This window comes from Ciconia boyciana, chromosome 19 (genome assembly GCF_034638445.1).
Source record: "Ciconia boyciana chromosome 19, ASM3463844v1, whole genome shotgun sequence".
NCBI classification, from domain to species: Eukaryota; Metazoa; Chordata; class Aves; order Ciconiiformes; family Ciconiidae; genus Ciconia; species Ciconia boyciana.
In genome coordinates, this window is record NC_132952.1 from 3091040 (window position 1) to 3103787 (window position 12748).

Consider the following 12748-nt stretch of genomic DNA (forward strand, 5'->3'; position numbering starts at 1 on the left):
TTTCTCTAGGGTTATGCAGCGATAGGACCCTGCGTATGATGATTATCACTCTAAAGGGCCAAATGGATTGTCACCAGTGGTTTTTTGGAAAGGTGCACTTATAAAATTATGTCATTACCTCAATCTCAGGTTTTTTAGTATTTATGTTTTCTTCTAAAAAAAGAACATGGTTAAAAAAAGCCACAGGAGGCTGAGTTTAGGTTCATGATCAGGTTACCTTGTATCAGGTAAACTTCAGTAACTCTCAGTGTGCAACAGGAACAGCATAAAATGACTTAAGGTAATCAGCAATTAAAGTGTTTCAAATCAAACTGCTTTATCTTGTTCTTGCTGTAGAATGGGATTGTGCTAGATATGCTGTAGTTTAAATGGTGCTTGAGATATTAATTATGAATCTGAGTCTGCAACTCTTCAAACAACTAGGTTGTCAGAACGCTCTTGAAATTGCAAATTCCCAGGGAAATGAAAGAGGTAAAAATCTAACTTCATTAAGCAGCCATGTCATATTTTTTTTTTTTAAGCTAAATTGTAAGTGATGGGGGGAAAGTACCATGTCATTTTAGTTAGAAAACTTTACAAAAAATGAAATCTTATACTTTTTCCCAGTGAGAAGTTGAGTGTTTTTAATGGGGCACATGGTCATGGTAAAATGTTCTGAAATAGAAGGAAAAAAAAAATAGCCCACCCAATGGTGTTGCTGGACTTTCAGTTTCTATTATGTTTCGACAGTTATGTGATCATATACAATAGTCTTGGATAGTCCAGTTGTCTGGTAAATTAATTACTGTGCACAGCACAGATTTGACTAGGTAGAATTAGCAAGATTGTGGTCGCTGTCTGCCAGTGTTGCATTGTTCCTTTCACCATGAGGTGTTCATTTAGGTTTATCAGTGAGTATGTGTTTAGCAAATGTAACTTGCTTTTGTAATAGAAATATTTGAAGTGCTAGGCTTTATTTTTTTTTGTTGTTGAAAGCAGCACAAAATTGCCACAGCATTACAGTGATAAGCTAATATAATGTTGTGCTTCTCTACCTTCTTACATCTGTGATCTTCAAAACTTTTTCAACAAACACAGCATAACAGGTAGCATAACAGGTGGTCTTGAGCATAAGATAATCTTGAAAGAAAAACAAAGAGTACAAAAAGGAAAAGAAGTCTCACCTCTGCACTTCCCTAACATGCACACACTCATTAAAGTTCAGGGATTCCAGTGTAAGAATCAAGTTCCAAAACAAAACATCATTTCTCAGATTCCAAACAAAATCAAACCCATGGTAATTCCAGTTGAGAACTTCTGCTTCAGAGAGAAGCCTTTCTTTTGACTACACTTTTTGAAGAAAAGTGTAGTCTTTGTGCAAACTAACCCTAGAAATTAAAATGCATAGCTGCAGTTTCACTGTCTGACATAAGACTTCACAGAACCTGAGTTATTGGGCTCTTCATCTGATACCCTAAACATCTGTCTCTCACAAGGGCCAAAGTAGACCCTGATTATTGTCTTCAGCATTTCTGGGCAGTCGAAGAATCTTCAGGAGGAGATGTTCTTGCTGCTTGCCTTGAATGTGTGCCAGCCATGCAGTATGTTCCAGGTGCCTTGCTTTTGCATCTGGATCTTATTGGTGTGTTTTTATAATAATGTTTTCTAGAATGGTGGTGCCTTAAATAATCTTAACATTTGTTTAAAAGTCACTGCAGAAGCAGAAATGAGAAAGTATAAAATGCATTCAAAATCCAAAACATAAATCAAAAGTGTTTACATTCTTTGCCAAGTATAAATTCGCCAAGGATAGTGTAAGACTTGCATCTTTGTTCTGAAAAATGCTTTTATAGGCTGTTTATATAATTCACAGTACTATCCATTATCTTTTCTCCAGATAAAAAGGAAAAAATCCCATAGCCAAAAAAGCCTAAAATTCCATGGAAACCACTCTCAGAATGATACCAGGTCACTTGAACGCCATTGTCCTCTAATCGCTTCTTGTATAACAGCCCATCATCCCTAAGCACATCAAATTCACAGGTCACAATGTAGGATTCAGGGAGCTGGCAAATAATGGAGTCTTCAGCTAAAAGTGGGGAAAATTTTGTTGTTAAAAGTTCTTTGATTGCTTCATGGACTTCAGGTTTATATGAAGTGGATTTCTGTGGTACGTAGCCTCTAATTTTAAATTCGTCAGCAATAATGTCAGCGCTTATCCATTTTTTATACTTCTGTTTCATACTCTCAGGAACGTGGCAATTTTGTAGGACGTCTTCCAAAATGGATTGTTCTTTATTAAGATAACGAAAACAGAAGTAGATAACTAGCTTCCGAAACAATATGGGGACTGAAGCATTCTGCTGATAGGAAGGCAAATGAAAATCTAGCCCCTGTAGTCCTGGATAAAGTAAGACCTGAGCACGTACTTTTGGGAGATCTCTTTTATTCAGCAGTATTTGGCAAATAACCGTAGCAAAATTGGCTCCACAACTGTCACCGCTAATGATGATGAGAGCGGGATCCACATGATACTCTTCTAAATTCCTCATAAAGTATAAGGTGGCATTGAGACAATCAAAATATTGCCCTGGGTATGGGTGTTCAGGAGCCAAACGATAACTGAAATGTCAAAGATATTGTGGTTATTGTCAAAGTAATTATAAACATTTAATTTGCGTTGTTCATGATTGACTGGTATGGTAGTTATGTAGGCCTTTTTTCCTAAATTTTAAAGATTGTATTTGTTTTTAACTAGTGTAGATTGGAAAGACAAACTAACGGTGTTACAGCTATTTTAGAATACTTTGCCTGTAAGCACATTTCTAAATTAAATGAAAGGCTGAAGCGAAAAATAGGGAGCACAATCTAAAATAGTAAATATTTTCAGCATATTTTTCAGAAATGTTTCAACTGTGAACTGTATTACCATAAATACTCCTATGTAAAAGTAGCACTTACCCAACAGACACAACCACGGAGTTGCATTTTTTGGCAATATAGCGGCATATTCTCTCAAAGGCTCCTAAAGAGAAAGTTTATCAGAAATGATATTTTAAAAATCAAATATCCTTTTGAAGTGAAAATATAGATCCTTGAACATATGCTCTGTGGAAGGCAGCGCAGCATGACGCTGATGAGTAGCTTCTGCTATGCAATGCGGTCTTTACATGCTAACACATTTTCTGGTTATTGGTCAGTGGCTGTTAGGGCGTAATATAAGCATGTAAGCATAGTAATACTAGGAAAAAACAGAAGGCTGGTATGACATCTCAGCTGGTGGTCAACAAAAGGTGGCTAAGGAGAAGCATAAGCTGAGGACAAGCATATAGTAGTAAGAAGCATACAAGAAGTTGAGGCTCAGGGCACTCCTTTGAGACAGAAACTGTGTCTTTAATGCCCTTGATTAATGTTTCTTCCCTGAATTATTTGAACCGCTTCTTGAACCCATGATTTTAACATTAACAACTTCAGCAGTGAAGAATTCCATAGCTTGCTTACAAAGATGTAAAGAACTATTTCTATTTGCTCATTTTGTACCTGGCATTCGCTACTTCCATTTGGTAACATTAACTTTTGTACTGTAAGAAATAGTGGATAATCATTCTCTGTTTAACTTCTCTTGCTTCTCATGTTTTTGTAGGCATTTAGTGTATCTGTCTTTATCTGTCTTTTCCAGCCTGAAGAGTCATAGTCTATTTACTTACTCACTGTACAGACCTATGCAGCCTCTGTCTGAGTCTTTCCGGTACTGCCATATCCTTTTTGAGGTATGGGAACCAGAACTATAAGCAATATACTATATTTAGATGCACCATGGATTTATTACAGTGGCATAAAGAAGTTTCCTGTTTTGTCCTTTCCTAATAGTAATTCCTAGCATTTTATTTGCTTTTTGACTGCTACTGTGCACTACGTCAACATTTTCAGGCAAATTTCTACCGTGATCTTCCTGCAAGGGAGTAGTCTGCTTAGAGTCCATTGTTTTATGTCCTAACTTTATAAAGTTATATAAAGTTATATAATATATAAAGTTATATAATATAACTTTATAAAGTTTATAAAGTTATATTATAATGCTCTGTTCATCTGTTTGACTTCTCTACATGCTATTTCACCTGTCGTTTTATTGTCTAATCCGTTGCTATCATAAAGACATTCTGCAGTTTTGCAGCCAGCCATTTACTACCTTGAAGGACTTAGTATCATATCAGGTTTCGCCATCTTTCCTGTTTTTGAATGTATTGATTAGCATTGGTCCCAGCACAGATCTCCTTATGGGAGTCTCACAGGAACCTCCCACAACCCATCTCTTTTCTGTATTTTAATCAGTTTTTATCCAAATGAAAGACCTTCGTTCTTGTGTCATGGGTGTGTAGCCTCTTTAAGAGACTCTTTTGGAAATCAAAGTAGATTGTATCAACTCAGTCTCCTTTATTCATGTATTTGCTGACTCATTTAAAAAGCTTACCTTGATTTCTGAAGCATGACTTCCATTTGTATGGATTTGAAGGAGTAACTAATATATTTCTGTCCACTGATTCTGTTCTTCATTGTAGCTTCTGCTAATTTGCTAGTTGCAGACTTCAGGCTTACTAGTATGTAGATTCCCTATGTCCTTTTAAAAACTTGTCATTATGTTATTTGCTTTCCTGTTACCAAGTACCAATGGGAATTCAAATGAAAGGTCACGCACTATGGGTATTGTATTAATCCACGGCATGTGATATAGCTCCCGCAGTGCAACAGCAATTGTGTTGTGAGCAACAACTATGCCACTTTGTGGCGTGGTTTTTTTCTTCTAGCGCAAGGAATTCACCTTTCACTTAGATGATAGAGGCTTATCTCTTGCGTCCTCACTGCCACCCAAACTAGCATCACAGCTGGTGTCAGCCTGACACTCCACCCAGACCAACATGCTCTGCAGTATAACAAGGGTAGATTATTTCTGCCACAGTGCAGAATGGGAACTAAGTTACTAGAAGTTACGTTATTGTTTCTGCGTGATGCTAAATGAAGCCAGGTAGACTGTCAAACTCATCTGCAGATAGCTGAAGTCTGCCTAACATAGTGCTAGTGGAGACTTACCCTTTGAAACAGAAAAGGATCCAAAACCCACAAACTTCCCTGTCTGATCCCTGGAATGAAATCTAGATTTCCATGTTACGTGCCTTGGCTTCCAGACAAAGCACACATAGACTTGGTTGCCCAGAAAGAGACCCAGAACAGTGAGGAGGCTGAGCCAGCAGCTACTGAGACAATCAAAGGTTGTCTCCCTTTCTGAAAAAGACATAAAGTATTCTGTGCAGTGTTACCACAAGAATCAAACTCCCCCAAACTGGTTCTATTTTTAATGCTCATTTATTATTTATATTTTCCTTCATTTTGATTCCTTGTTTGCATGAATGGGAATATATTTACAGATTATTTTTGTTTAGTATTCTTTAAATTCTTTTGTGGACCATGTTATATCTTGAGTTATCTATATAAGTTATCTATATAAGTTATAAGTTGAGAAACACTGAGTTTTGTAGTGTTTCTACACAAAAGTTGAGTGCTGAGCACAGAAGTATGTCTCAAATTCGGTACTTTGAGGCCCTATCCAAGCTTAAAGGAAACACTTAAGTCCAGTTGAGATCCAAAACTAAAAATTTCTCCTTGAGAAGTAACCAAAGCATTGTTCCAAAGAATTAAGCCAGAATGTATTATTTTTAGCAACAGCATTGCCATTTTCATGATACTGTAATTATTCCAGAAAGTAGATCTAGGCTGAGTTCCGTATCCACCTAAAAGGATTTTAAGTTACATTTCCAGAAAAGATGGAGTACAGAGGAGAAGGAGGGAAGAGACATGGATTCCAGCTCTTACTCCAGGACTGTTGCTATATCTTATTTTCAGCTAGCCATTAGTTAAGGTACAAGAACATCCTGTGAGCTGAACTTCCTTCACAGTGACCTGAGCATATGTGTTTTGTTTTAATGGTCTCTCTTTCTCTGCCCCAGCAAACTGAATCTTTCTCAGAACAGCTTCAACAGGAGGAGGAGCAGAGTCCATCTGCTGTTACCTGACAGCTGATTGAGCGTTTTCTGGATCACAGTTCTGGATTTAGAACCCAAGATCTACTAAGGGCTGCTTTAATCAACTCTGCCTGTAGCCCAAAGGAAGTAGAAATGTGATTACCCTTAACTGTGCATGTTGTGGTTTAGCACTAGACTATTAATTCCACAAGGTGCTTTGCAGTTAGTATTGAGATTGCAAAGACTATTGTCATTAGGATGAACAGGTGAGATATTGAGTGACGCATGTCTGAAGGTAAAAATGTAAAGGTTTGAATTTGATTTTAAAAATAAAACTTGCTGATTTCTTACTAATGCTCCCAAATGTGCCAGCGCCTCCATGAAAATAGATTATTCCTCTTCTTTTGCCAGTAGGTGGCCATTTAGGCTGATAAATCCTCAACGGTACCTCATCTACTTTGAGATCTTTGATACGAAGTTTTGAATCTCTCCATGGTGGTATTCCATCTAGCACAATTCGCAATAAGCTTAAATCACTGCAGATCCCTAGCTTCTCCAGAATCTTTCCCTGTTGAAAAGAAAGAATTCAGCAAATGATTAGTGTGAAAGGTTCCAACTCTCTTTAATTTAAAAAAAAATCCTGGGTTTATTTTACTGTGTTGTATTTCAGGAGGTACTGAAGACAGTGCTTCAGTGGAGTTATGGTGACTGTTGAGAAGTCATTGAGCAGCTTTGATTGAATTAAATGTTGCTGAAGATTGCCAAAAAGTAACCTGTCAACCCTGTTCTGCATAGCCAGTTGTCCTCTTGCTCATTGTTTATTTTTGCATGTTTATTTTTGTGAATCTAAAAATAATCAGAAATGTATTTAAGCTGAAAATATGGCGGAAAGGAGAAGACTAATCTTTGTTTTTGAAATAAGTGTTAGAAATGACTATGGGTGTAAGGGTGATGAAAGCAGATTAGAACCGTAGTTTATAAAAGTAGGCTCTGTTAAAATCTATGGGATTATCATGGGCTCTGGCATACAGCATGGTCAGGAAGACAAATAGCATTTGTTTCTATTTTTTACAGCTATAATGAAAAGAAGGTAACATTTTAGAAGATATTTTAGTATTTGTTGTATTAAAGATGCTATATATTTTGCGTGAAAAAGTACAAAGAAAATTGTGTTACCCTACAAAGAAATTTTTGAGGTTTGGTGTGAAAGAAGATACTTACTGTATTCAAGCTGCGCCGTAATGTCTTATCTTTAAAATCAACTGTTTTGAAGCCCAATATTAAAATAGTTTGCTATTTGTAAGGGAGCGGATTTAGTGGTCACTTTTAGCCCAAGGAAATCGATGTTTTAAGACTAACATACATAGATCTAGAAGGTGATTTAACACACTCACTAAGAACTTGGCTTATCTTCATTTTTTTTTCCTCTCTAAAGATCTTTACTAAGTTTCCATGATGCTGACAATATCATAAAACTTTGGAGATGGAAGGAACAAATTCCAACTTGATAGTTTTTAAATTCTGTAACACTTGCATTCAAGAAATGACTTGTCAGCCCCATAACTGTTTGTGAAAAGGAGTAGGTTTGTTATTATCTTGAACTGGAAAAAAACAGACAGAATTTTTTAAACTGAAAATACCCAATTTTTATGTTTTTTCCAGAATAATTCATTTCCACTTCCCATTTGAAAGATTTTTAATTTTGTCTTTATGGTATGGATTTAATGGAAATGAATATATTGGAATTATGTTAAATTCACTATCATGTGAGTAAATACACAAACACACAGGCATTTTTAAAGAATAAGTGAAATCTAAACACGTTGTTCTTAAATACACTTGTATCTTCCTTTCTGAACTAGCCACACAAGAAGAAAGACCTCACCATTCCTATCCATTTTTATTTTTTATTTATTTTATTGTTCATAGCACACTGTGTATAAATCTATGAATAAATAGGTATGACTGTGAATAGTAAGTATAGAATGAAGCAAATGTGAAGAGTATGTAGGCTGCAAAGGTAGGCTTGCTTCCAAATAGATAGCATTATTATATGTACATGCAGTTCAATAGGTACATTATACATATAGTTTGGGGTTTTTTTTAATTTTCATGTGAAACAGTTTTACAATGTAAGGTGGCTGCAGTTTGACAGATGCACTGAAAAATCTAAATAAGCTTTTAAGATTAGTCATATCAGTTTTAAGAGTTAATTTAACATGATTTGGTTCACGTAACAATGTTTACAGGCTTCAGGGGGGTGAATTGCTTCTTCTTTTCTTTTTTTTCTTAAGCCACTATCTTCCAGCTCCCAAATATCCTACCAAAATAAAAGTGAAATCCCCAGTTTTAAGAAAGTTAACTTACCAAGATCATGGTTGCAATCAACATTGAATGGAAAAAACGAAGCTTTAGAGGTTGGTCGATTCCAGGTGGCAGTTCTGAATTGAAAAAATCATAAAAAACGCCCCCCAAAACCAGTGTTGGTATTATAACAGGAGAAATTAAAACCATTCCTATTATTGCTAAAGTTTTATAAACAGATGCCATTTCACTTCAATAGAACTGAATTCTAAAAAAACCTATGCTGCCTTAAGCCTTGTTTTCAAGTGTTTCTGAGGTGTCTTCACAGGAGACTAAGCACTCAGTTCATAAGCAGAAATAAAAAGTTTATTAATGTTGCAATACCCTCATTTTCTCCACCCCTCTTTTGCTAATGATATTATTGGCAACAATACCTTATAGTAAGAAAAGGGGAGGGGGAAGTTTTTGTCCTTTACAAAAGGTGGATTTCAAAGTATATGGAATTGATTTGTATCATGAGTTCTTCACTAGCAATGAGAAATGATTATTCAGAGAGGCCCTTATTTGAAGATTGTCTGTGTTTGGTTTGTTGTGGATTCATTATGGATGGACATTCCTGTCATAGCATTAAATTTTAGTGATGTGGGGCTACTTACAGTCATCATCAAGGTATATACTTCTCTGAGAAGAAAAATACTCAAATCCACATTTTTTTAATAAACTTTGTTTCATAGTGGAATGCGCAGTGCAAGTCTTAACATACATTAAGGTCTCTCCAGATACATGGCGGTGTGTTTGTAGATTCAAGCCGCTATTGTTTCTGGTAAAAGCTTTTCATTAATTAAACTCTCAGAATTTGTATTAATTGTAACTCTTGTTTGTCGTTTAATGTAGAGGCATTATGAATACATGTATATTATTAGTGAGGGATGATTAAAGTTAGTGGCAGTTATTTGGTGAAATAATTTTTCTGTTTTGTATTCTTATTGGAATTTCATTTTCCACACAATTTTAAAGTTATGGCTCCCAAACTTTCTTCCTGTCCTGGCTTTTAAAATGAAATTCCAGTCTGAAAACTGAATCAGTCCTTAGCTTCATTAGCATAGTACTTAAAGCAAAGCAATCATGACAGGTAATTTGCACAATTTTAGCTTGTGGGGATAAGAATGTGTGGGATAAAAAGCAACATAGATTTGTACCAATGTTTGTGAAATAGGCAAATCTTCAGCTGTTCACAGTAAGGGCTTTTTCTTTGCTGAAGGTGACTGATTTGGGGCTGCCTTTCCCTTACATGGAGCACAAATTTAGCCATAATAGTTAGTTACAAATGTCAGAGTGGTAGAGTGGTGAAGCCAAACCCAGATACCCATGGTCAGTGCTCATTCTGTCCTAGGCTTATCAGCATTTATCCGTAGGGCTTTTTCTGCAACACAGCAAGGTCATCCTATTGATGTCTTGGGTTATTAGTTCTGTAAATAATTTCTATGTAGAGTGATATTATAGCACAGCCTGTGTTTTTTTATTGAGTATTTGTTTTGTCATATATTCCTGGCAAAACAGCAGAACAACACAGTTCTTATTAAGTGCTTATTTCTGATGCCTGTGCTGTCCTGAAATAAATTACCACATGGAGATCAGCTTTGTATTTCAGCATTCTTGATGATTTCTTATGTTTGAATCCTCAGAGGAGGAGAAGTCTGTACTTTCAAAAGAACCTGTAATCAAGAATAGTAAACTCATAAAGGCACTTAATACTGCAGTGGCAGTAAATGAAACTTTTAAGAGCAAGCAATAACAATTTAGTTAAATACCTGATATTTGGAATAGATCAGTTCAGATTATGAAAGCTTCGTACCAAAGAGGATGTGTATGTCTGCTGTGGCTGTATGAGCTGTTGCTGACACTGTATTGGCAGGAGTCATTTCTTCACAGTATTCGGTGAGTCAATAATTAAACACCTTTAATCAAAAGCAAAACACCTCACAGATGCCATTCTGTTTTGAAACTTTGATGGATCTGATAGACTGGAAGGATTGTTTCTTTACTGTCTTTTTTATTTAAAAATAAATTTTAAAAAGGACAGTTTGGGGGGTTTGTTTGTTTGCTTTTTGATGTTATGCCCTGGTCGTTGTTTTCAGTAAGAATCTATTGAACCGTCGTGACAGTCTGAACAAAAATCTTTCAGTTATGCATTATAGCCCTTCTGTTGTTAAAGAAATGTTGGTTAAGTAATGTTGCAGAATAATATCTTAATATTTTACTCTTTATCTCTTAATTTCTTAGTATTTTACTCTTAGAGCATACTCTGAGTGTGCTCAGTTAGAGCGTATTCTAACTGTATGCTATGTCAGCACCTCAGTCCTTCCTCCCTGTCCTGTTACCACAGTTCCCATGTTTTCCCAGAATCAAGCAAATCCCATGGTCTTAGAGCTACTTGGTCCTTCTGGGGATCCTCATATTCACAACTGTTTCATGATACTTGGTGCCTTATATTCCAAAATGCTCATGTGACTCACATAATCCTGTTGATGCATGTTACTTTTCTGCCAATGCTTGTTCAGAGATGCTTCAAATATTTCCAGTATGGACAGCCATTCCTGTACCTGCAGATGTATGGGTAGAAATATCCATGATCACTATTGGTCTCTCACGTTTCTAACAGTCGGTGGGGTTTTTGGTGTTTTTTTCTCCAATTGTTTTTGAGGTGTTAAATTGTCAAAAAAATGTCTTATTCCCTTTCAATCCACTCCATGAAGTGAGTACCTTACATCTTTGCAAGCAAAAAGGCTTTTTCTCTTTCTGGCAGTAGAGAGAGAGCCATCTTCGATAAAAAGCTACTAGTAGTAGCTCTTTAAACCGTAGGTGTTTGCTGATGTGTTTTGCTGCATCCATTCTTTTATTCTTTCAGCAAGCTCATTGCAAAACCCCAGCTTCCACAAAGTCTTTACCTATCCGTAGATGAGAAGAGCCTTGCATTAGCTAAAGAAGATTGAAGAGATTCCACTAAACTGGAGAAAATTAACACAGCCTGGAGTTTGGCATTGTAATGTGCATGAGGGATATACATACGGTTCTTTGTTCTTATAAAACAGTCAGCTACTCAGAGCTCACAAAATTGATACTTAATTCATTGAATTTAGTGTTGCTGGAGGCTGACTTGTTTAATATATGAGTTGGTGAGTACGCAATTGATGATAATTGAGTAAATTCTTCCCATTTTCTCATCAGCAAGCCTCCATTTATGCAAGAGGTTAGTCACCTCTAAAATTCATTCTATTCTTAATTTTTCAGCATATTTCCAATGGTCATAGTAATGATGGGAAGGCAAAGTATTATAACAATACCTGTTCAAAGAAATGTGATCTTTGCTGTTGTTTCCCCAGGCTTAACCTGTCGGGTTTTGTAAAGCTCACGTAGCTGTGGAATCACAGACATCTATGTAGACTGAGAATGCATAAAACTTATCCACTTCACATCAATTGTTTATCGGCATAAGAGGCAGGCAGCTTTCAAACCAAACACTAATAAAGGCAGAAGTGTTGGTGTAGTTGGTGCTAATGAGTTATGTGAATGTCGTGTTACTGGTTTCCTTGTAATGTCTTTCTCTAAAATATTGCAAAACATTTAACTTCTGATTGTAGGCTGTGTTAGTAAGCACAGCCTACAGTTAGCCTATAGTTGACTATTGCAGAGCTACTATGTGTAATATGAGAAATACTATGAGGATTAACTAAAGCATGGTAAAGTAGCTATAATGACTGAGGTGTTGATTCCATCAAGTATAGCCAGGCTTAATAACTAACTGGAGGGCATAAAATTAAGAAAAACAGGAAAAAATAACGTATTCCAAAGAAGAATTAAAAGCAGAAATAATAGCTTCTGATACGTTCCTTTTTTTTTTTTAATGTACATTTCAAAATTAAACACCCTGGTAAATATAATTTGCTTGGGGTTTTTTTTTGTTTTAATTTACTCCAGGTAATTTAGTAGGACAATTAGACTCTGTAGTGCAATTTAACTTCAGTTTTACCAAGTAGAGCATGTAAGAAACTTACCGTCCTCCAGTTCCCATTTCTTTTCTTGTATTTATGTAAACAAATGACTGAAAGCATCTCAGACCTCTTCATATGTGTAAGCCTTCGTCTTCCAATCTGCGAGATGGATTTAGTATGCCCTTTACAGTGACAATAAGAAGTTTTAAGAAATTACAGCTTAGTATGTGCTCTATGATACTGTTTTTTAAAGGTGCTATGTATTTGCTTGATCTATCTCCTTCTTCATTTAGCTTGCCTCCTACCTGCCTTTCGGTGTCCTCCCTTTTTGTTATCTCCATCTACCCACCCAAATTAGTAGCTACTCCCTATGCGTTTTGCTCTTACTCATGACTGAAAGCCATAAATCTTTGGCTTTTCTGCCGTAAATCTTTATTTTAACCTTTCCTTTCTTCC

At 36.1% G+C, this 12748-nt stretch overlaps 2 protein-coding genes across 8 annotated transcripts in view; one reads left to right on the forward strand and one right to left on the reverse strand.

Annotated features, from left to right (window-relative positions):
- The window catches only part of DHRS3 (dehydrogenase/reductase 3), a 190273-nt gene that overhangs the window by 107890 nt on the left and 69635 nt on the right, over positions 1 to 12748 (forward strand). The gene's annotated exons all lie outside the window — the stretch shown is intronic.
- On the reverse strand, positions 1827 to 8546 carry LOC140661622 (arylacetamide deacetylase-like 4). Its single transcript, XM_072884054.1, has 4 exons — positions 8364 to 8546; positions 6348 to 6564; positions 2941 to 3004; positions 1827 to 2601 (listed from the first exon to the last, which is right to left on the reverse strand). Exons 1-4 carry the CDS (start codon positions 8544 to 8546, stop codon positions 1827 to 1829), a joined length of 1239 nt encoding a protein of 412 aa, XP_072740155.1.

Excerpts from the sequence above, each read along its gene's own strand:
- LOC140661622 (XM_072884054.1), bottom strand. The coding sequence starts at position 8,546 with ATGGCATCTGTTTATAAAACTTTAGCAATAATAGGAATGGTTTTAATT. Across the intron at positions 3,005-6,347 it reads TGGCACATTTGGGAGCATTA|GAGCCTTTGAGAGAATATGC; the intron begins GTAAGAAATCAG and ends CTTTCTCTTTAG. Across the intron at positions 2,602-2,940 it reads TCCGTGGTTGTGTCTGTTGG|TTATCGTTTGGCTCCTGAAC; the intron begins GTAAGTGCTACT and ends TTGACATTTCAG.